The following is a 25,286-nucleotide window of genomic DNA, read 5'->3' on the forward strand; positions in this document are numbered from 1 at the left end:
TTGTCGGGGGAACTTCTGGAGGAACTGGATGTATTCAAATCAGCTGGTTCGGACGACTTCCACCCCAGAGTACTGAGGGAATTAGCTGAGGTTATTGCAGGACCCCTGGCACAGCTGTAGAGCACTTTTGGTGCCAGAGAACTGGAAGAGGGCCAACGTGGTTCCCATCTTCAAAAAGAGGAGGAAGGAGGACCTGGGAAACTATAGGCCAGTTAGTCTTACCTCAGTCCTGGGCAGGTTTTTTGAGAGAATTATTCTACCACATGTCCACGAGGGGCCAGCAGGGGAGATTATGCTCAGGGGCAACCAACACGGGTTCATTAGAGGCAGGTCCTGTCAGACCAACCTGGCTGCCTCCTACGACCAGGTCACAAAATCCTTGGATGCAGGTGTTGTGGCAGATGTAGTCTTTCTGGACTTCAGGAAGGCCTTCAACACTGTTGCTCATCCCATTCTCATTAAAAAACTAGGGGACTGGTGTCGACACCCTCACAGTCAAATGTGTTGCCAACTGGCTGGAGGGCTGCACCCAGAAAGTGGTGGTGGACAGGTCATTTTTGACCTGGATGGATGTGGGCAATGGGGTCCCCCAGGGCTTGGTCCTTGGGTCCGCACCATTCAACAGCTTCATCGGTGACTTGGACGAGGGGGTAAAAAAGCACCCTGTTCAAATTTGCTGATGACACTCAGATGTGGGGGGGATGTGGGCACGCTAGAAGGGAGGAATAGGCTGCAATCAGACCTAGGCAGGTTACAGGGGTGGGCGGATGAGAACAGGATGGGTTTCAATACTGACAAATGCAAGGTGATGCACCTGGGGAGGAAGAGCCAGCATCATACCTGCAGGCTGGGGAACTCCCTTCTCATCAATACAGAGGCAGAAAAGGATCTTGGAGTCATCATTGATGCTAAGATGAACATGGGCCGGCAGTGTGGGGATGCAGTCAGGAAGGGCAACCATACCTTGTCATGCATCCACAGATGCATCTCGAGCAGGTCCAGGGAGGTGACCCTCCCCCTCTATCCTGCACTGGTCAGGTCGCAGCCGGAGTACTGCGTCCAGTTCTGGGTGCCGCACTTCAGGAGGGATGTGGACAACATGGAGAGGGTCCAGAGGAGGCCACTTGCATGATCAGGGGCAGCAGGACAGGCCCTACGAGGAGAGGCTATGGGACCTGAACCTGTTCAGCCTCCACAAGAGAAGGCTGAGGGGGATCTAGCGGCCTGTTACAAACTAGTCAGAGGGGACCAGCAGGCATTGGGGGAGTCCCTGTTCCCCCGAGCACTGCCAGGAGTGACTAGAAATAACGGTCACAAGCTGGCAGAGGGTCGATTCAGCTTAGACATCAGGAGGTGCGACTTCACGGTCAGGGCGGCTAGGATCTGGAACCAACTTCTAAACAAAGTGGTGCTGGCTCCTACCTTGGGGGTCTTTAAGACAAGGCTAGACAAACACCTTGCTAGGAATGTTTGACCCCAGTACTCTTTCCTGCCATGGCAGGGGGTCGGACTCGATGATCTGTTCAGGTCCCTTCCGACCCTACAAACTATGAAACCTGGAAGAGGATCCATCAGTTGGCTCCAATTTCCTCTGAAATGGATCAGCTGAACAATGGCTGCTACAGAATAGTTTCAGAGCTGGTATTTGCCAGATGGACTTTGTTGCTGCCGTTTAAGGAAAGGACTAGGAGATCAGAGATAGTTCAGTACATTGGTCCAAGCTGGGCCTTGCTTTTAGTTTTTGCTCATTGGCAGGTATCCAAGGACAGGGTCAGGGTGTAACCTCTTCCTTTCCTGTGCTTGCTGCAATACTGATGTGCAACCTTTTCTAGTATGTGAGTGGTATGGGGTAGGAAGGAAACCTACTGTATTTTTAGCTTCTTTCACTTACGGCTATCTGAAGCCGCATTTTGCGAGACAAGGGGGTGTACAGTGAGGAACCGTCTTAGGCTGTATATACAGCTTCAAATGGTCTGGGAGAATTTTCCTGGTAGAAAAACGTACCCAGGGATGTCTGAACAGATTTTGAAGTTTTGAGCCCCTGAAGAGCAGAGAGTTTGCAGAACTTATGCTGTGCAACCAGGGGGCCCTGATGCACACTTCTGGTTGTGCTCTGTTGAACTGCCTGGGGGCACACATGGCAGCAGTGCACAGGGCAGTCCTAGATGGCTGACCCAGACCCTGCAGGGTCAGCTTGTGTCTTGCTGTAGTGCGGTGTGGGATTTGTGAAGGGGCTGTGTTCTGCTCCCTGCTTGGCTGGTGCAGTAGAGTCAAGTGAGCAACAGTCTCCTCGGGGGTGGAAGCAAAGCATCCCGGGATGTTGGGAGACTGATGTGGTTTCTCTGAGTGGAATGTGTACAGGCATTTAGTGTCCCGAGAGAAACTCTCTCTTGCAGGAGTGATTTTAACCCTGGCTGTTTCCAAGCTATTTTTTTGCTGGAGTCACCACTTTTTTGCTTGGGGTGGAGAGAGAGAATCTAGAACATCTGTACACTTCTAGCTTCTCCTGGGAGAGCACTGATGTTAATATATGAATGCAGAGAACTTCTGCTACCATGCAGCAGGGCTGGGAATCTCAATTTGATGCTTCTGGGAATTGTAGACCATGGGCTTATGGGAAGAGCATTTTAGGGATTAGGATACATATAGCTGTTAATAGTAAAGCCTGTAGTTCTAGTAAATGAAGACATGCTGAAGGTGTGGAGCTTTGAAATTCCCAGAAGAATCACTGAAGGCCCCTCTGCCAGTGAGGAGGGGAGGGCAATCCCTGCGGAAGGCAGGGAGGGTTTTTGAAGGACCAGTCGGTGGCTTAAAGGATGGAAGAGATGACACCAGTATCCAAGTATGAAGGATGGAGGCAGTGAAGTCCTCAGCAGGCCAAGGGAGTTGTGATGATTTTGTTCTCAGTTGTGGTCCATTGTGGAGGAGGGAGCTTCTTGCATTTTTTTTCCACCATACTTGGCTGCTTCCCAACCCAGCTTCTGCCCTTTTTTTGTTACAGAAACCTGTGTTGAGCCCTGCTATTGAGGGATTCTGGTTCATTTGCCTCTTGGGCTTTTATCTTTTGAATATTGTCATCATTATTACTGTATTTAATGTTTTAGGATGTCTATAACCATAAGATGAGGTGCATTCATTTCCAGACTTTTTCCCATTGTTTCATGAATGTTCATTTATTCAGTGCTGATCAGCAGCATTACTCATGCTTGTCCTGGGGGAATAGTTGCACGTTCTTCTTCTTCCCTTTTCCATCCATGCCCTGCAAGAAATTTAGCTGTTGGAAGAAACTTCCAGGGCTTGTGAGAAAGCAGACAAAGCTTTTTGTCTTTTTTTTTTTTTTTTTCCTACTTAGTGATCTGTTGCCTGCCCTGTGCATTTCAGGGTGTGGTAGACAGGAAGTGGAAAGGAACATATCCCTAGCATTACTGATTCCTGGCCATGAGTAGTGCTAGTTGTCAAGAAAGTCATAATGCAACGATAAGACCAGAGGTGTTGAAGGTATGCTGGGGAGAAGTGAAAAGAAGAGCAGGAAGAAGGCCAGGGGAGGAGGGTTTGCAAGGAGAAGAAAAGCTTAGGTAGAAGCAAAGACACCATAGTTGAGAGAGACTGGAACTGAGAAGGAGATGCAAAAGATGTTGTAGGTACAAGGAGCTGTTAGATTAGCTTCTGACACAGACTGGGCGCAAACTCTTGGGTTCCATTTCCATCTCATTCACGAACTTGATGACTTCCCTTGAGTAAATTGTATTATTGCCACTTGTCTTGGTTTGCCCAGGAAGATGAATTGTAGCCATGGAATCTGGGATGATATGGAGTCACTTTAGAGGCAGATGTGAACATGGTCCGATTCCAGGCAGACGGGTAAAGACAGATTGAAAATTCTTGCTTGTTTTAAGCTTCCGTCCCCGGAAATATACTTGAGGGGCTGGTTAAATTTGAACACTTTGAAAGCCTTTCTAAATTCAAAAAGGGGAATTGGAAAATGTTATTGTTTTATTTTTTGTCTTTATACTGGCTGCATTTCCTACAGGGGAGGTCTACTTGCTCACTTTGAGAACTGAAAAAAATGAAATCAAGTTAACTGTTTTTGGGCAAGGCATCTTTATTAGACATGCTTATTTATGCCACTTTCCTTGGAAGAAAGACTTTTATTTTAGCAACTTTCCTAAGTTTCATTAGAACAAATATCTTCTAACATATGTTTTAGTTTACTACTTGCATGTGTTGAGTCTGTATATTTTGTTTTTTCCCATATTAAGTCAGAGGTTCTGCTCTTCCTGGAGAAGTGATGAGCTCTAGTAAACCAGCGATGATCTAGATATCAGTACTGCTTAAGGAAACGTCTGAAAATAAGCTTAGTCTCCTTTATTAGTAGACACTTGTTTGCACTGCCTTTTTTTGGTCTAGTTAAGTGTTCCAAAAGGCCCTGGCCTACAAAGAGCACCAACAGCCAATATTACTAATTCAGCAGTTCGAGGAGCAGGATATCATAGCTTAATTAAAATAAAACATTCAACTTCCCATAGCTAAACACAGTAAGTAGGACTACTGTTCAGCAGTAAGACTCTTCAAAGAGATTAGTGTTGTTGATTGTAAGGCTTTCTGACTTCTTTTCTCCCTCTCTGAGCTAGCTTTTCCATTTCTCAGTGTTTCTGGAAGGTTAGTACTTTACTAGTCGACTCTGGAGAAAACGTTCCATTTACTAAAATTGTTCTCCCCTTCACTCTCTCAATCTAAACTTGACATTTCGAACTCATTCTGCAGCTGGTATAACTAAGTTTGGGTGTGGGGCAGTGGGTAGGGAGGGAAAGGGAATCATAGGGACCTAAAGGTCTTCTTGTCTAATTGCCTGTACGGATTTAGGATTTGTTGTTCTTAAATCTCAAGACTGAATTCATTCTTGAGATTTAAGAGCAACAAGGCATTCAGTCTGCTTACTTTGAATTACTGGCTGCATCTGTCTATCCTTACATGTCCTGGTTCTCCCGCTGGAGCTCTAAGAAGAGGGTCTCTTATTGGGTAAGAAAACTTAAAAAGCTCCCAAACAAAAGCTTTCTAAACAAGAAGTATTTTACCCAAAAATGTTTAAGTCTAATGGTGAAACTTTGTCAAAATTTAAGTTCTGTATGACTAGGACTGTCTAGAGCGGAGCTCTGTTAACTTTTAACACTAAAATATTAATATGTCTCTGCCCTCCTTTTGCGCTTAAACTGCTAAAAATGTGAGAAAAGTTGCAACCAACTTGCTTTGGGAAACTATAAATAGGCTACCTACAAAAATAGTACTCTTATGTGCTATCTTCCATAGGAGGGAAATGGGGAATTATAGGTATTAGTTAGGGGTGCACCAATTATTGGTGGGCTATTGTATCAGTGCCAATAAAAGGAGAAATGATGCTTTTGGCTTTTTTTGGTTGTTATGTGTTATGACCACATGCCTAGAGCACCCTGGCAAGCATAGTCCACTCCCTGTGCCCTGCCTTTGGCCCAAGCCTGAAGCAGACTACAGGTGGGAGGGAACTCTGGGCGCCACACTCTCAGCAAGAAAAGGACCATTACTGGCTCCTGCTGCTGCTGCCATTACAATGCTGCGCATGCAGCAGGGGGCTGAGTGCTGGGGTGCCACAAAGATACTGGGTGCCACATGAGAGCCATTCTGCTCTGCTGGGCACCTTTGCAAAAGCAGCTTCTCCTTGGTGGCCACAGGAGCCTGGGTGCACGGAGGCCCCCAGCGCTGAAACAGCAGTGTGCTCTGAGCCTCCAAATGTGTCTAGTGCTGCTGTCTGCATGAGAGTGCACCCCACTCACCCAGGATGGCAGCACGGGCTGCACGAGGAGTAGGGTTACAGGTAGGAGCTGTGGGCGAGGGGGCAACGTGCATGGGGAATAAGGCAGTCACCACCTTCCTCCTCATTAAGGACCGAGCAGGCAGGAGATGAGTGGGTGTATGTGAAATGCAACACAAACAAGCAAAAAGGTTTATTTATGTCAGTAGAATACAGTGCCTTGCACTATTACTAAATATCAGTTATCGGATCGGCACTGATATGATTGGTTAACCATCGGCTATTGGTATTGGCCAAGAAAATATTTATCGGTGCACATCTAGTATTAGTGAATAACTGCTTGCCTTCCTGGAAGATGCCTTGTCACTTACTAATGCAAAAAGTCTACTGATAGAGGTAGCATTTAGAACAATAGATGTGCTATTCTGAAGAATACTCCATTATTAAGCTGAGTTTCCAAAGCAAAAAGTTTGGTATGTGGCTTATCTATACATTCTTAAAGGAGAGTGGATGGATCTTAGTGACTATCACTGACTTTGAAGAAGTCATAACATCTTCAGTAACATTTGCAGTAAAATTGTGGTTAAACTGGGCTTTCTGGAGAAAACATGCCTTTTTATACAGCATCCTGTTTTTTAGACAAAAAATACAGCTTCATCTTATACAATAGCTTCATAGAAACTTCGTTTTATAGGGGAAAGATTGTATTCTTGGAAATCGGTGCTCCCAAAGAAAGGGATCATCTTGGATAATGAATATGAGCTCCCAATACTGATGTGGTATTCAAGAGAACAACTATGTTCCCTAGACTTAAGGTAGTGTTGCTTCCATTTTAAGTGAGTCCTTTAGTGGAGTATCATGGCCAGTTCAGGTCTCCACTACTCAGAATAAGTAACAAGCTGGAAAAAGCTCAAAAAAGAGCCAAAACTGATTCAGCTTCTGCATTACCGTGGCTTAGCTTGCACTGACTGCAGGAGAGTGTGGGCTCAGAATGATGTTTAAACAGCTCAACTTGAAGATGTAAGTGAAGATATTGGTGGACTACTACATTGCAATGACAACAGGAATATAAAAAAATATAAAGCAAAATGTTTGCTGCGCTGCCTTGTGGGAAGTTATTGGCCAAGCAGGAAAGGAAGGGGATCGGTGTTCATGATGTGGATAAAGAGGTGGCTTAAAGTGTAAGACAGTTTTTTTGAAAGGGGAGTTAGCTGACAAGAGGGTGGTTACTAGTGGTGTTCCTTCGGGATCAGTGTTGAGACGTATCCTGTTTAACGAGCAGCTTTGTTATTGGAACTATAAGTGCCCTCATGAAATGTGTGGATGACCCTAAGCTGCAGGGTAATTGCCAAAGTTAAAAAGAACTGCTCCCTGGTTCATAGGAAGTTCTAGATCGGGGTGGGCAACGTCTGGCTCCATTTCCCAGCAGCCCTTGTTTGCATCACTGCACTAGCTCTCCCCGGTGCTGTAACAGCATGGGGCCAGGGTTCCCATGGAAACTGGCCCCAGCAGCGCAAGTGCCCTGCTGCACTGGGTGACTGTAGTCCAGAGCTGGGACAGAGCTGGGACCTGCTGCCTGCCTGTCCCGGGCTGGATCTGCCATTTTGCCCACCCTGATCTAGATTGTTTTGTGGAGTGGGGTATGAGAAATGAAATCAAATTTAGCAGTATAAAGTGTCAGAGGATTTTTTTTAGCTTTTAAACTTTGGTTTTCTCTGCCACTCTTGCAGTCACTTAGTTGATTTGTGGGGAAAAGCAATTAAGGCTACTTTCCTGGAAAAAACAGTACAGTATGCTAGCTTACAGAACGTGGGAGCTGAGTTTGAACAGGAGTTGAGTTTTTTTATATAGGGGGACCACCCAAAACCCCTGCTGTCTGAGATTTAGCGCTCCTGGGCATAAGTGGTGCAATGTCACCAACTGTAACTTAGAACATGCTTAGAAAAGCAGTTGATCAGGTCCTGTGATACCAGTGCCCCACTATGAAGCACGCATGCATGCAGCTCCCTATAAACTGGAGTAACATTGCCAATGCTCCTGTGATGTATTGCACCTGTGGTGCCTTTGGGGCATGGTGAATAATGTATATTTAAAAAAGCATTACAGAAAATCAAAGCAAATGTGTATTTTAAAAAGCATTAAAAAACAGTGCGTGTGGTACAAAAGCTTTGAGAAGCATCACATGATGACCATATGGTAGTTCAGGATAGCATGCAGCATTTGTCATTTGGCAGAGACGGTGGTGGCATTCATAGTTTCATAGTAGCTAGAGTCGGAAGGGACCTAGGTAGATCATCTAGTCCGACCCCCTGCCATGGCAGGAAAGAGCACCGGGGTCAGATGACCCCGGCAAGGTGCTCATCTAACTTCCTTTTAAAAATCCCCAGGCTAGGAGCCTGCACCACTTCCCCTGGAAGCCGGTTCCAGGCCCTAGCCGCCCTGACTGTGAAGTAGCGCCTCCTAATATCTAATCTAAACCTACCCTCCGCCAGCTTGTGACCGTTATTCCTGGTCACTCCTGGCAGCGCACGGGGGAACAGGGACTCCCCCAATACCTGCTGATCCCCCCTGACCAGTTTGTAGCAGGCCACAAGGTCCCCCCTTAACCTTCTCTTGTGGAGGCTAAACAGGTTCAGGTCCCGTAGCCTCTCCTCATAAGGCCTGCCCTGCTGACCCCTGATCATACGAGTGGCCCTCCTCTGGACTCTCTCCATATCGTCCACGTCCCTCTTGAAGTGTGGCGCCCAGAACTGGACGCAGTACTCCAGCTGCGGCCTGACCAGTGCCGCATAGAGGGGGAGGATCACCTCCCTGGACCTGCTCGAGATGCATCTGTGGATGCATGACAGGGTACGGTTGGCCTTCTTGACTGCCTCCCCACACTGCTGGCCCATGTTCATCGTGGAGTCAATGACGACTCCAAGATCCTTTTCCGTCTCTGTGCTGGCAAGAGGGGAGTTCCCCAACCTGTAAGTGTGGTGCCGGTTCTTCCTCCCCATGTGCAACACCTTGCACTTATCAGTGTTAAACCCCATCCTATTCTTATCCGCCCACCGTTGCAACCTGTCAAAGTCAGCTTGTAGCCTATTGCACCCTTCTGGTGCACCCACATCCCCCCACATTCTCATATGTTCACATGTGCTTGTGCACACAGCTATGACCTGAGCTGAAGGTCTGCTTAAAAAGGCAGTGTCTAGGCCTACCAGTGTGGACTTAGTAGTGGAACTGCAGCAAAAGCATATGGAAAGGAAACAAGAATATTTGTAGGGCTGCTACTTGTCTGTCTCTGTTACTGAAGGGTGGGAGGAATGTGGGCATCTGTAGAAGTACTTGCATGGTCATTGAAATGTCTAAAAATCTTGTCTTAGAGGTTGGGCTGAGCGGCTTTGAGGCAGTATACAGTTTGAACAAAACAGCAATAGATGAACAAGCATTATGACTTGGCATGGGCTACCTTTTCAGAATTTCTTCTGCATAGAAGAATATTGGATGGCCTGTTGAGATGCATACAGGCAGGATTGTTCTTCTGTATGCAGTAGAACCCCTATGACACAGAGCTCCACCACAATTATGGCCATTTATCCCCTGTCCTGTCCTGGCCTGCTGAGGGATCAGTACAATTCTTGACCTGCTTTAAATAATCTTCATGCGTCCATTGTGACTAAACAAAGAAAAACAATCAAATAATCCCCTCTCCAAATCTCCACCAAATAAAACTCCACCCCCCACAAAAAACCAGAGAAAATGCTTAAGCAAGCTAGCTGTTAATCCTTATGAAAGTTACTCTAGTGTCTTAAATGAGCAAGTGAAACTTTTTATTTACCATGCTGAATTGATCCACACTTCAAAAAGGCACCAAGTAATTTAAAAAAAAAAAAAAGAGAGAGAGTAAAAAGGTGTTTGGGGCATGATACCAAGACCAGTATAATGAAGGAGAATGACTGAGAATACCAAACTAGTATTGTTTTTGAGTGTAGGTAGAAGGTTTTCATGGGTCAAGCTGCCAATACTACTTAATTTCTGTCCTTTTTCCATCAGTGTTTTGCATCTGTTCATTAGCCTCTGAACCCCTAATATATGTGTACAGCCTATGAGCCTCTGCTTTGCATGCAAGAGCCCAGCTTCTGAACCTCATTTTCAGGAGCTTTGCGTCTCCTGTTCCTCCTTACTGACTTTAACGGCAAGCAGATAGACTATGCTGGGGCATAAGGGAGCATCCTGGTCATATCACAGGTTTAAATGTTTAGGGGACTGAGGTTTGTTTTTATCTTCAGCCTGACAACAGGCTAGGAAAGAATGGACTAAAAAGTTTATTTAGGCAGTGGAATTATTCTATTGTACGGCTGTCATAGTTACTTCAGTTAACTTTTTGTGCCACAGTTCTCTGGTTTAAAAAGCTCTTCTCCCCCTTTAATCATCCATCTTCTGTATTGACAATATCTAACTTAATGTCAACATGTTATTCATTAGCATACGTGTTATCTTAATTTATGAACTTGGCACAAGTAGTATTAAATACAACTGATCCCAAAGCTAATCTTTGAACTCCACAAGTAATCCAAGCATAATAAAAATAAAACAAGTGAACAACGTCTAGTTCTTCCAGACATGGGGAAAAAAAAGATTCCTACTGAGCTGACTGTAGTAAAACAGTAGGATTGAAAAGGTCAAAAAAAAAGTCACAAGCATCATCAGTACTTCAGCATTAAAATAAACATCATTTGAAGTGTTAGTTCAGGTATTTATGAACTGTTTTATAAATCTTTTAGACTAACTTGAAAAGGAAACTAAGTATGGCCTAAGAATCCAATATAGCATGTGGAGAAGCAATATAGGCATGATCAGTTTAACAGGTTACAGTCAGACTATTCCAGGTTAGTATTCCAGAATAGTGTTCCAGGAAGAATTGGATATTCCTGAAGACTACAGTAATAAAATGGGATGAAATTTCACCATAAAAATGCACGTTCATGAACTTGAGGACTAATGACAAGAATTTCTGTTGGAAGCTGGAAGCTCAACATTGGAAGAGCAGAAGAGAGGAGAGACTGGAGCGTGTATTAATGCATCACAGGATGAGTATGTGATGCATCTGTGAAATGCTTATCCAACCCATCCCAGGATTGTATTTTCAGTAGCATAGCGAAGTATTAATACCTTTGAACAAACTTCTGTTGAGCCCTCACTTGGAAAAATGACCAATATTGTGTAACAGTAATGTTAAGAAATAATAATGCAAACAGGAATCGGTGCAGAGAAGGGCTCTTAGATGATCAGAGAAATGGAGAATATATCTAACGAGCAGATTTAAAAGAGCTTGGCTAGCCTAGCAGAATGAAGGCTTACATGGACTACTGTTGCCTTTTTATAAAGGCACTGAGGAGGGGTATGGCAAACCCTGGAAACCAGCAAAAATATAAGCTAAAGGACAGTTATCTTGCATTAAGTCTACATATTGATCATTAATGCTCTTGGGCTATAAAATAGAAGACTTCCTTTAACCTTTAGATAAGTGAAGTTCTGGAACAGCTTTCCAAGTAGGAGTACTAGGGGGAAAATAGCTTAATTAATTTTAAGATGGCATTTGATCGATTTATGTCAGTGTATGCCATGAAATAGGCCTGGAAGGTACCTCCTGGGTTCCTAAGTCCTGTGTTCCTATCTGCAGTCCTGAAATACTTACCTGACACACACTGATGCTGACTGAATTGTGTTGTTGCAGTGTGCAGTACAAACTCATTAGACTAAATGTCACGATTAAAGGTTTGACATCTTTAACAAAATTTCCATCTTAAAAATGGAATGTGCATAATGTATCAAACCTAGCAGAATGATTGGCCATAAATTGTCTGCTTTTTGTATGTAATGTACTTTTTCACATAAATTGTTCTGAGTGTATTAGTTAATCCCTTTTTGAATGTCTCCATTGATTGTGCTTCAGTGATCTTTTGGCAGCTGTTCCATCCTAAATTGCCTTTACCATCAGGAAGCTTTTGTTTGCATCCAATCTCAGAGAAGCCAATTCAATTTGATTTAATATCAACTTTCTTTGTGCGTGTTCTGTGGAGAACTGAGTTGTAGAGTTCTCCTGGTCTTAAAGGATGGTACAGAGGAAGAGGTGCGCATCTATCAGTCACTGTTGGCTAGAAAATATGTATGCAGATTTCTCAGCTGACACGGGTTTGTTCATAAGGCTGTGGAATGTAAGTAGTACTAATCAATGAAAAAATGCCATTTGATGGCAGCCATTGCAAGATTTACAGTGGTAGAGACCTAATCTGTATTAACATCAATAAGTTTGACTTTTTTTTTTATTGCTGAATTGCAGCTACAGTTCGTATGAAACTGAGCAATCTTGACCAGCAACTAATTGCTGGTGCTTATTTTGCTGTGTCCATGCTGTACCCTATCTCTTTGTGAAGGGCTCCAGAGATGCTAACTGTTTTTCTTGGTATATGAGGAGAAATTCTAATTTTCTTCTCTTCTGTCTGAACTCTTGCTGCATGGTGGGGGGCAGGGCAGATGGAAGCAGGGATAGATGCTGCTTGGGGAAGGCAGGACGTATGTTAGGAAAACTCTTAAGTTTTGGACTGTGTTGGTTATTTATTTAAAGACTTTGCTGTCTTTTGCTGTGATTGCATGGGTTGGGGGGCGTTACCTCTTGCTCTGTGATCTTAGTGTCATGGATTTTTACAGATCTGTAGCTTCATCCGCTAGACTTCCCAGACTGTTAATAAACCTTACATTATCTTGATTGTGGCAGAGTAAGAGCTTTGTTAATGGTATGGAGGATACAAGGAAGATTGGACCAGAAAGATGATCCAGTGGTATACCAGTTAAAAATGTTTGTGGGTAACAACACTTGGGGCGAAGGTGTGTTATGAGCTTCTGTTAGCTTTATGGATTCAGCTCTCCAAAAGATACACATATGATCCCTTTTTCAAGCTGGAAAGGGGTCTGACAATACTACTTGGTCACATATATATTTGATACTACAATTTAAAACTTTGAGAAGTTCCCCACTCTTGATTCTTAAAAGTATTGGGTAATTCTGCTGTTCAGTCATTCTTGCCTAGCATAACATGCATCAGTAATGGTAACCGTTCACTAGGGTCTTGTTTAAGAAGAGTAAACTAGATGAACTTCTCTTTTCCGCCAGCAAGTAGGATTTCCTTTTTGAAGGTGGGATACATTTTCAACATACACATATATGTGAAGGGGGCATTGAAGGAAAAACTTTCCATCAGTAGGTGTTATGCTAAAGAGGTGTACTTCCTTTGCTTCTACCCTTTTTCTTTGCATCCCACCCCCCTTAACCTCCACTTCTTTAATTTTCTTTCTTTCCAGTTCTGATCACTGATGGTGCTGGTCAGCTGACCCAATTCACTAAAACAATTGGCAAACGAGCAATAAATTACAGGTTGAACTACAGGACTCTCAAAGCAGCTACTATCCAACAAGCATGTCAATATTTATATTCCTGTTCTTGTGTAATCCTGCTGCATTGCTCTCCCTTTAGTTTGTTTATTTGATAAGGGAAATAACTTGTCAGCATTTGCCTTCTGTGTCTTGATAGGCAAACTTCTCTGGATCTTCTTATGCTCCTGTCATACAATCTTGTAATCATTCTGAGGACTTTTTTCAGAAGTCGTCCTTGCTAGTGGCGGAAATTATTTGATTGGGGTATCAAGCTCGTGCTGTTGCCTACTCCGAAGTGGCTTGAATGTGTAAAGAAAGCTGTTATAGAGATCTAGTTTATCATCATTCTTGTATTGCATCTAGTTTAAATACAAATGAATACTGGCGTGCCAGTGTAAATGGCATTGCAACCTTTTCTAAGCTATCCTCTTGTATTAAGATGCCTGCACTGAAACAGTATGTCAGAGTTCTCAGAGTGCATTTTTGGTAAGCTGCTTATTAAACTAATGTGTAATTATTGTAAATAGTGTGTCTAAATCATCTGGGAATTTTCAATAGGAAGCTAAAACTAGAAGCATGTGCTTGACCTTTTCAGTGGCTTTGAGGCAAGAGTTTTTATACCCAACAGTTGTTGATAGCCTAATATTTTTGTATAGCCCCTTGTTCCTGTTTTAAAAAGTATAAGGGCCTGCTAGCAAGCATACTCTAAGTTAAACAGAAGGCAGGGCAGAGAGGTACCATGCTCTGCCTTTTGCCTAACTTCAGGCTAACATGGCTAACTATCTCTACCTCTGTAGAGCAAAGGTTGCTTTAATGAGCTTTCAAAGCATTGCACAGACAGCAACACAGTTTAGCCTTTTAAAATTTTAAATCACTCCTGTACTGCTGCTATTACAAGTAGCAGCCAATTACTGTAATAAAAAGATGCTTTTTTTCCAAGTACTTTGTCCATTAGTGTACTTTGTGTACCATTAGTTTCCTTTGTTTGTGTAGGCTGGTTACATTGTTAGGAGGGATACACATTTCCAAAATAGAAAATGTCATTACTACTTCAGCAGTAGCCAAGGGCTCAAAGTTACGTGAAAGAACTGAAAATATTTTGTTTTGGCTGAAGTTCAAACTAATTGCTCTGTGGGGAAAAATGAAAGTTGCAGGGTAAAGCAATGATTTGATTCAGAGTTAAATTGGCAAACTCTGTCTAAAAAAAAAAAAAAAAAAGTCTAGATTTTTTTTTTACTACTATGCCATTTCCTGACTTTCTCTATGGCTGTGCTGATTAGCTAATGACTGTAGATACTGTCTTAACAGCATACTGGGCGATTCTTGGTGCTGATGTGTCTGAGGAACATAGACCTTTCCATTTGTAGACCATATGAAACGCATCATCCAGCATCTGATTTCTGCTTCCAGCTGTCACTTCTATAAACTGCTGATGTTCAGTAAAATTCTGTTTGAGAGAGAAATGCATTTTGTGGAGAATGTGGGGTAGGATGAATAAATCTTCTCCGTTTGGGTATGACTGTGGAGGGCAGGAAGGAAACGAAGCTGAGGCCAGCCATTCTTGGCCATGTTAATTCAGAGTTCAAAAGGGTGAAAACAATGGGAGCATGGGGTAAGAATGGAAGCAGTGAGAACACCACTGTGTGGATGGAGGATTCATTTTTATGTTGGTTTGGTTTTGTTTTGTTTTGTTTTGAAGGATTGTGTTTTTTCAGTTCCCCGTTCATTAACTGAAAACAATTGGAATTAGTTGCCATCATAAAATCTGCTCTTGCCTCGCTTTCCTTCTGTGCGTACCCTGACCCTTTCTTCCAACCAGAGGCTGCTGCCCTGCTGTCATCTCGCACAAGTAACATTTTTGAAGGTAGCACAGTAGAGGTCAATCAGTACCAGAGAGATGCTAATTACTGGAGAATAGGCAGGGAGAAGCAGCAGTTCAGTATTTCAGAACTCTTGCCCCCCGATCCACGTTCTTGTGCATCGCATACCACCCTTGCTTAACTCTTCTCACTTGCCATTTAATCCTACTTCTTACCTCCCCATAAAAACGTATGTAGCACTGTGTCCCTCATAGGACTAGATTGCTAGGTAGGGGCAGGGCACTGCGTGCATGCGCCTAATGGTACATGAAGATCGTTAGAATATTTCATATTTTAAGTAATTCCGCTTAGTGAGTGATGTCCACAAATATTATTCTTTTATAAATCTAATAAATGGCCACTTATTCCTTGGACACCTACAAAACAAGAGAGCAAAATAATTGTTTTTTCACTGTATTTATCAGAATCTTTTAAAGTAATACTGTCTTACGATTATAGTGTCCTGATTTGAAAAGCACAAGCGACTAAGTATACCTATTGAAAAACTAGCTCAGGTCAAACTGATGTAATTTGATGTGAGCAATGTCTGAAGAAGTGCTGAAAAACAACTTCCTAATATAGGTTTGTATGATGAAGCAGCAAAGTGTTTTTTCCCTTCCTTTTTGGTTCAGGTTCTGCTAACTGCTCCTTTTATCCTGTATATGACCTTTCTCTTTTTTTAGTGTTTAAATAAGGCATATTTGGAAAAGAGAGTGCAATCCTGATCCTGTACCTGGGAGTCCTTTTCTGGGAAGTCTCTTGCACATAACCAGAGTCCCAGTGATTTCAGGGCAACTGTGTAGGTCAGAAGTTCTGTCCATGTAGATCTCTTGCCAGACTGGAGCTTTAACATTGAGCCCTGATTGGTTTTTGGGAGGACTGTCGGAAAAAATGTTTTAAAATAATTGGAATGGTGAACTTATGAGCTTATTGCTATATTGGAAAAGTTCAATCCAAATTGGTGTAAGAACTGAAGATACTTATGACGTGATGTCAGGTTAAGATCCGAAGTACTTGCTGAAAAACAGCTTCCATTGAAACCTATCAGGTGTCTTGTCTGAGTAACCATGTTGGCATCTGTCCAACAGTAGGTGCAGTGCCTATTGTTTCAATAGTTAAGTAAGCCGGAAGAGCATGGGGTTTGAAGCTTACTGTGAAATTCTTCTGGGACAACAATCTTGGATAATATGTTGAGGACATCAAATGTATATTTTGTTCTTTTTTTTTTTTTCTTGTTTATAAGCCTTGAACTAGACGTTGTCCTAAATGGGTTATATCTTGAATCATTTTGCAGCTCGAGATGCTGATGAGAGAGAGAAGTGGATTCATGCTTTAGAAGAAACCATTCTTCGTCATACCCTTCAGCTTCAGGTAAGTTGATCATAATTCTTGAACAAGATCAACAGCGTATGATTAGAAGGTGTTTTGGATCCATGACAATTTTTCATAAGCTGGCTGAAGGATGAAATACCTAGATGTCTACTTTTAAATCTCTGTAGGAATAGATCATTTTGAGATTTTTAAACTTACAGATTCAACGCTGGGAGGAGTGAGGGGGAATAAGGGATGCAGAAGATAATTGTGTAAAATCTCTTCTTCATTAGGCATCTGAGATCTGATAAATATGACAGTTAATACTTTTTTCTTTATTTCAAATGAATCTGTTTGGGCTGGATATTGGTGGTTCACTGCTTATCTGGAGAAACCTACTTGGATTTCCTAATTTAATATACTGTGTTTGTGACAGTCTACACAGACTGTATCATATTTTCTCACGTGACTGGACCTTTCCTCCCAGAACCAGCTGGGAAAAATTGGGGTATGCATTATACTTAAGGAAAAGGGCTTTTGGTGGGTCAGGCATTTTTTTGGGGGGAAAAGGGGTTGGATTGGTGGCAGGATTAATAATTACAGTTTTAGAAGCCATGGCGACTTTTTTAATGCTGCCACTGCTCCATTTCCTTCTTTTGGATCTCCTACCCCTCCACTATGTGGCTGCAGAGCTACCATGGGGCTGCAGAGCTGGCAGAGTGGGTCAGGCTGTGGCTGTAGAGACCCCAAGCCTCTGGTACTTGCCTGTACTCCAGGGTAAGGTTTTTTCCCCTTCTCCTCTCTTGGGGCCTTTCAAAATAGGGTGGATGTGTGTATTCAGGGGGCACATCTGTGTGTAAGAGGAGGATTGTGGGCGATACCTGAGCACGGTACACAATAGAGCTCTTCCTGGTAGAAAGTTGTGTTTGGTACAGAAAAGTGAGTGTTTTAAATTTCTCACCACATAGTATAGCTCTCAACATCTAAACCGGGGGCATCACATTCATCTGGCCCTGTGGTGTGCGGTCTCGTTTAGGTTTTTTTGTGGTTTTCATCTCATCCTCTCAAACCTGGCCGTGTTTTAAAGGCATTACTGCAACATCTGAGGTGCCAGAAGAACCCGGACTTGGCTGTTTCGGTTTAGAAACGCTGTGTTGCTGAAAGGAGGGGATACGAAGAGCAAGGCTTACCATCTTTGTCTCCTGTGGCAAATTTCTTTCTTCGCTTCCCCATCTGGATCCGGCGGCGCTGGGGCCGGGCGTGCACGAAGCGCTGGCAGCGCGATGCCCGGCTCGCATCCACGTCCCACGTGTGCTCGGCTTGCCCTGAAGATCCCGGGTCCTTCTGGCCTGGGCACGGGGAGAAGCCTCCGGCTCGGGCGGGCTCCGGCACGTGCCGCCCGGCGCAGGGCGGCTCCCGGGGGGGCGGGGCGGGGCGGTGGCACCTGACCCGCAGCCAATCGGGCGCCGCCTTGGTTGTGACGCGAGCGGCGGCGGCCTGCGGGGAGCGCGCGGGGCCATGGCCAGTGTGAGTGCGGGCGCGGGATCCCCCTCCTCCCTCCGGCCGTGCCCGTGGGGGGCCCGGCGCCTCCCCGGGCTCCGTCCCCGGCGGGTGACAGCGGCGCGGGACGGCCGGCAGCTCCGGACCCTCCTCCCGGAGGCCTCCGCCTCGTCCCCTTCTCGCTTCCCCTTCCCCTGTTGCTGCCGCCGGGCGGGTGTGGATGTGGCGGTGTCCCGTCCTCCCTCCGGGCCAGTTCCTCGCAGCGCGAAAGGCTTTCCCAACGCTAGACCTCGCTCCGCCGGCTGGAAATGGCAACTGGAGCCTGCTCCGGTTTCTGCCCGCCCGCCCTCGGCTCCTCTCGCACCTATTTCTTTTCATTTGGAAATGCGCTGCCGATGCGCCGGGGGCTTTGCGGCTGTTACCCCACACTAGCGTTCACCTGTCAGTACTTTACTTTCCTTTTTGGGTTTAGTTGTGCCCTGGCTTGCTGGTCTAGTCTGGGGCTGCTTGGCGTCTGGCCGGTGAAGACGGGGAGTCTGGCCCGCGGGGCTCCCTGCAGGTCAGGAAATGTAGGCAGTGACCGTGCTGCCCACCCCACCCTGGCCAAAATCCCAAGCCCCTCCAGGTAGGAACCATGACGCCATCCCCCTCCCCCCCAGTATGGCCAGACCATGGTCCCTTTCCCATCCCCGTCTGGGCTGAGTCATGCTCCTGCCTCTCCATGGGGCCAGGCTGGAGCTGGGGCAAGTCTCTTTGCCCCATGCAGCTGGATCAGGGCCAGGCTGCCTCCTGCCCCCGTCCATGTGCCCAGGCGGGACTGCTGCTGGATTGGGGCCACTGGTAGGAGGGATCGGGCAGTGCCCATCCAGCCTGCCGGATAAAAACGTTGAGCACCCACCCCTGGTTTAGTCGAACGTTCCTGACCCACATATGATTGTTTTCACTTGGAACGCAGCCTGGTAGCAGCCCACTTCTCTGTTAAGGACTAAAGAGCCGGGAAGTGCCCAGAACGTCCCTTCTCCACAGCACCAGCTGCAGCTCGCTGTTCTCTTGATTTCTCTGCCACTTTCTTGTGCTGTTTACAACTATGTTAAACTGCTAGTTTTATTTTTAGTCCCTTTTCTTCCTGGTACTTGTTCTGGTAGCCAAAGCCAAAGGGCCCTTCTGTCAACTGTGTGAATCCCTACCCCCAGCTTGTCAGGAAAGTAATGGACGAGAGGCAAAAGGGGCACCGTTGCTGAATAAGGGAGTGAGTCACAGGATGGTTGTATCTTCTGTGCTGTGGGGCTAACCAGCAAGAATTGTAGTAGGTAGCAGGGCATGAAGGCTCAAAGGAAAAGAGACGATTGGTCTCCCAAACTATTCCAGGTAAGGCAATGCTGCAGCATGATGACACTGAGCAATGTGGTAAGGCAGGGGAAGAGAATAAGAGATCTGTTCTGGTCATCAGATTTGAGTGGGCCCAAGTCATCAGCGCAGCAGTTTTCCAGGAGCTGTGTTCCTTTTGAAAAACCTATCAGCAGTTCTGCTCTGGGTAAATGGCCTCAGCTCTTAAAGTAGAGGTGCTAGGACAAGTAGAGAGAGCTGTATTCCCAGGGCACCTTCTCATAAACAAAACTTTTGGTGATTTTTTTTTTTTTTTTTTTAAAAAGATTTCATGGACGTAGCCAAGAAACATTAGAACCATGCCCTCTTCTTTTCCTTGCCTGCTTCAGAAGCCTGGCAGTAAGTGTAATGCAATTCACAGAAGTGGGCTGCCGCTGGCTTTAGCTCTGACCATCCAAAGACATTCCTTTGTTCAAGAGGAGCTTGATTTCCAAAAGGCCAGAGAAACCCCAGCCTGTCACAGCAGTCTTGCTCCTGTGGGTAGATCCTGTTAAAGCCTTGGAAAGGTCTTTTTGAGAACATTTATAATACTGTTAAGCTGTTGAAAGAGTTCTACAAATGTTACCCAAAGGGCACATAGCTGTGGCAAACCATGTACAACTCTTATTTTTGAGTGAGGGACTTCTTTCCCAAAGCCTTAGAGCATTGGTTTTCACCTTTTCTAGACTTGAGGTGCCTCTTGGAAAATTCAGCCCTTTGTTTTTGCTCTTTTTTTTTTTATGATTACAGAAGAATAATAGAGTAGTTTTCCTGTTGCAAAGAACTCAGAAGTCACACCAGGTCAGAATGTTTTTGATGTTAAGGATTCCTGTTTGAAAACTCAGGACTGATTTTATAAATCACGTTTGTGTGCTTAATAATGCATGACATCCTGTAGCAGTCTTGAAAGGATCTCGAGACACCCTGGGTTCCCTGGCACCCTGGCTGAGAATCGCTTTGTGTGTACTTGATCAATGATTTTGTTTTGTGGATGGAGTTACGAACTCCAGTATTGGGTTTAGATCCTTCTAGAGCAGGGATGGGCAATTTTTTTCCTTTTTTCCAGCTGTGGGCTGGAATGGCCCACCTCGGGTTAGAGGTGGGTAGGTGTTAAGACCCCGTGGCTGCTGGCGCTTGTCCCTGTGGCAGCACAGAGAGAACAACTCAATGCTGCCAGAGGCCCATGCCTGCAGGTGGGATCTGGCTACTGGTCCTGGATTACTAACCCCTGCTTTAGAGGGACATGTATATGTATGGTATGCAGTAGACTTGGATCTCTTCCTTAGCTTACTCGTAAACTCCTTTGTTTCATATAGAAAAGGTAGAGTTCTAAACTCTTAACCACCTAATATCGATCTAAAATGGGCATCAAACTCATCTGGCCCTTTTGGGGTTGGTCCATGGGCCTGATTTTTTTTTCCACCCCCCTTCCCAGTATTCTGGATCCAGCATGGACACAGCAGCAGGTGCTGATCCAGGGATATGTGCTGTATGCAGTGATTGCTTTGGGTGGTCTAGGACTCGCATATGGGTCAACTCTGAGTTGCACGGGCAGTATTGGAGGTGTTGCAGGCTGGATCTGGCCTATGCGCTGCATCTTTGACACATCTCATCTAAAAACATCCAAGTTCCATCCCTTTTTACTAAGAAGTCTTCATAATCTGAAGCAGTCTATAAATGGGGAAATAATCTGATCATGCAAGGTTCTTACAGAAAATCATATTTCTAGCAGCTGTAAATTTAGCACTTGGTCCATATGCTTTTCCCCCTCTCTGCCCCCCCCCCAAAAAAAAAAAAAAATCTCTCTAGTTTATTTCCTGATAGGTAAATAAGGGACAAATAAAATAATCCTGCCGCTTGAGCCTTTCTTGTATGATGCCATCAAATATTGCTGGACAGTGGTCAAATCTGAAAAATGAGTTTGTTTTGTAGATCTCTTCAGGTTTTCAGTGTATGTATTCCTAACATTTTGATAATTGAACTTCTAAAATCCTTTCATTTTTCAGTTCACAGATGACCATCTGTGTTAACAATACAAGTTTACAATATTTCATAAAACAGTAAATTTGCTCTGCAGATTATCAGATTTCATCTTAATTTTCCTTGTCCTTGATTTGTGTATCCAATTTGGTGAAATACTGCACTTTGGTACTTGTGTTTCTCCCCAGAATGACTCTAATTGAGCTTAATACTAGCAACCTTTATCTTTCCTGTCAAAATGGTTTGCTGTTGATTTTTCTTGGATTGATCCTATTCTTAGTTTCACAGTTTTTTTGTACAACTAATTTGGTATTTAATGGAGATTTGTTTTTTAATGATGATTCAACACCTGTCTTTTAATCAGCTTTCCTTTAAGCATTGAGGCTGGAAATTGAGAATGATTTCTTACCTAAAACCATCACTACAAATATTAAACTGTTCACTTATTATTAGTATTTGACTTGAGTGCAGTAGAAAAACCACACAACCTGTACTACATTTGTTAATAATGTAGCACCTTCAGCAGAAATCTTCTTAAGTTCATGCAGTTTTGATGTAAACAAAGTCCTATTTGTACTGGTTTAGCAAAAAAAAATTAGCTGATAAGGCTAGATCACTTGCTACAGTTTAGTGTCATTGCTTGCTATGCAGACAATTTTTGCTTCCTTTAACAATGCAGGAAAATACTAATTTTTACATAGCTGTAGCTATAGAATTGGACAGGTTGTATCCCAGTAGTGGAATTGCAAGGAAAGTGTTAGTAGTGGCAGAGCTTTTTCTAGTTTGTATCTTACTACCTCAGAGTATTATGCGTACTGATTTTTCTTTAAATAGTAATTTTTTTAAACTGCACGATTAATAAATAGGGACCTACTTGTCTGCTAGCTTTCATGCTGCCCTGCCAGCTCGTGCCTGCCTACTGGGAAGCGAGCATTTTATTTTTATGAAGGGCTTCTTTTTGTTGTTGTTGATTTTTCATGGACAGTCCCTTATTTTGTGGCTTCTAAGAAACTTTTAATTAAGTAGGTCCCAACTAGTAGGGCTTTGTAGGTCCCTACTAATAAGGGATTGCTTGATGTCTGTCTTCCCACCCCCCACCAAATTCTAAAAGCCAGGATCTGGCTGCATGCTGACCTGATCCTGCATGGGGTGATCAGTGGGCCTGATCTGGCATGCAGGGACATGATATATGGCCCATGGGGCCCCCTGAAAGTTGGGAAATTTGGCATTAGTGGAGTGGCAATTAACATTGCCACTGCTTTCCTTCTGCTAAATTTCCAGACCCTTGGGGAAACTCCATGAGCCAGGGGTTTAGCCCCTGTATGAATCTTTCATATTCACTTGTTCCACAAAATGTTTCTTTTGGGCAGATCCTTTTGCCTTAGAACAGTTTTAAGGATCAGACCTCTAGTTTTTGGTTGAGTTCAAGACTTGACAAACATGATAAATCTTCTTCCTGAATCTAGTGCGTGTTGTATTGACAGGAGAGGGTGGACCTGTGCACCATAACATGTGCAGCTTGTACACTGTCTAAAGGAGTCATTGCACATTGTCCGCATCTTCTTCTGAAGACCCACCAACTGTTGGTGTGTGTTTTCTGTGGCAGTCAGATCTTCAAAAGAGTCAACTTGTATTGACAGAACAATGCAGGAGAGAGAATTGCATTCTAATATGAAGCTTAGTATGCCGGAAGAGTACATAAAATGTTTGAAAAAAAAAAAAAAAAAAAGAGTTTCAAGTTATCTCTACAACTTAAGATGCTTTAAACTCATCAACAGTCCGGGCTCCGCTATTTAAATTTTCAAGGGTTTGAATATGTAGAGGTCTTCTCTTAACATCTCCTTTACTTTAAAAATAAATAAAAAATCACTCTGGTTACAACTGAGCATTGTCTTATTTTTGCTGTAGTAAAAATCCATAATGAGTGTTTACCTTTTGTATTGCGCATCTGTTGTAACCATTGTCTATCTGTCCTTCTGTTTCCTTTCTCCAAGTTTTTATGTGGTCCTGCAACACGTCTTTATCTTTAGGCAAGGAATTATGACTGATCTGTCAGTGAAGTGTCACTTGGATTCAGGGGCTAGTATAAATAATCCAGGAGAGAGTTGGTTTTTCTGCATTAATTGTGGTTAGATTGAGCTCCCTGCAGGCCTAACGCTGATCATTAGAGTTTTGTCTGTACTCTAGCAAAAAGGAACCGATGCTTTGCCAACCTGCCAGTCAGTCAAATGAAAAGTAAAAGGTTCACATCCTGCGGCTTTTTTTTATTGTTATTGTACGTTACATATGTGGTACATACTCAGCTATTTAAACAGAGGAGATTTCTGTTTAAATAGGAAGGGAAATTTTTAAATGCAAAAGAGCATGTCTAAATTCAACTTAAATGTACATGTGAGGAAGGTATCTTAGTTCCCATGGGTTATATAATAGAGCGGGGAAGGAGATTACACTCTACATGGTGAAATCATGCAAATTACTATACGTGCAAAAGACTTTAAAATCACTGAAATTAATCTATTTAAATTTCCCAGCCACTGTTCTGATGTCTGTCCTTTTTTTAACAGAACCATTTCTAATAATAAGAAATAAGATACAATATTCATGTTTGGTCCAGTCTTTGGCATCTTAGCTGTGCGGCAAAAGCTGTAGCTTTTGATTTGTCTAAGTACTAATTTAATTGTGAAAATGGCAGTCATCCAACTGTTGGGCTGGTTGACTTGTCTCTTAAGGTTAATAGTATTTTATAGCATTCTGTTTGGTCCCTGATGCTAGAGCATGTGGAGGTGAGCTAGTGTTGTGTTTCTTTTGTCCTTTGACTGACATAAAGGAAACAAGTTACTGCAAAGTGATCTAGGGTGTGAAGGAACAGCACGTTTCATTACTCCACATTTAATGGCCTGTGTTTGAGGTAGGTCACTTAGTCAGGGGCAAGCTGCATCACAGTTAAGGGTAAGGTAAGAGTGTGCAGACAGGCAGTTTCCACAGAGCAGCGAACATGCTTGAATTCACACCCTTGCTTCACAGTAACTTGTTTGTGCAGCTGTAATCAAAGGAATGGTGGAATTATCTGCAGAGAATAACTGACTAATCCTTTTGGAATCGTAATAAATGCAGTCATTACCATGTGCCGTAGGAGACGTGGCAGTTGGTGGATTTTGCAATGTTGTACGCTGCATTTCTTGCAAGAAAGTAGAGGGCATCATGTGGTTAGTGTTGCAAAATAATGCCTGGACTCTCATGACATGCAGAGAGATCAGACTGCCTTCATTAGCAGTTACAAATACATTTGTCATTGCTTGAAAATGCTAATTATGAACTTGACTTTCTTTTTATATATGTAGGGTGTGGATTCAGGAGTGGTTCCCAGTGTTCACGATTTTGATAAGAAACTTACGGAGGCAGATGCTTATTTACAGATCTTGATAGACCAGCTGAAGGTAAGTTGAACTAACTTTTCCACACCTACAGAGTTAGATAGCAGGAGCTCTGCTCTTAGTCTCGGGCCCTGTTCTGAGGACAGCTGGGGTGGGTGGGGGACTTGCCCAAATACATCAGACGTACAGTGCAGCTGCAGAGAAAACCTTGCTATGCTTCAGGAAGGGCAGGAGAGAGCAAATGAATTAACTGAAGAGTCATACTATGATGAATCTATCAAAAAAAAAAAAGTGTCAGTCATAGCTTCATCCTCTCCTTGGCTTATGACTGAACCATAAAAAGAGATTCTGTTTGGGAAAAGTGTGGGCAGTTCCCAACCAAGAAGAGAAAAGCATTGATGAACTTGAAGGGAAAACTCAAAATGTTATTTTTCTCAGGTATATGGTAGAAGTAAGATTTGAATTGGAAACTTAAAAGTGTTTTTAAAAATATATATTTTTGAGTAATTGGCAGAAAGATTTTAAATTGAATTTAAATTTATAGTGGACTTCTTAGAATCATCATGCTGCCCCTCAGCTTTGAGTTTTATTGGATCCTGGCTCTGCTGCTGTTCCAGTTTATAGTGCTAACTATAGTTGCTATCATCTGAGGAAACTTTGCCATGTTAGTGTGTATCCTGCTATGTGATCATG

The 25,286-nt window shown here is 43.6% G+C and overlaps 1 protein-coding gene across 6 annotated transcripts in view; it reads left to right on the forward strand.

The window, feature by feature from the left end:
- Window positions 1-25,286, forward strand: part of OSBPL9 (oxysterol binding protein like 9) — a 96,026-nt gene that overhangs the window by 36,621 nt on the left and 34,119 nt on the right. For 5 of the 6 annotated variants that reach the window (XM_090048928.1, XM_090048926.1, XM_090048927.1 and 2 more), the window contains exons 4-5: window positions 16,358-16,434; window positions 24,561-24,656. In XM_090048928.1, the coding sequence (XP_089905054.1) occupies window positions 16,358-16,434; window positions 24,561-24,656 (173 nt within the window). Of the gene's footprint in view, window positions 1-16,357; window positions 16,435-17,870; window positions 17,902-24,560; window positions 24,657-25,286 lie in introns of those variants that run through there. The other variant, XM_090048929.1, reaches the window with a different exon arrangement.

The sequence above is a fragment of the Crocodylus siamensis genome, chromosome 5 (genome assembly GCF_052110815.1).
Source record: "Crocodylus siamensis isolate JL-2025a chromosome 5, ASM5211081v1, whole genome shotgun sequence".
Taxonomy (NCBI): Eukaryota; Metazoa; Chordata; order Crocodylia; family Crocodylidae; genus Crocodylus; species Crocodylus siamensis.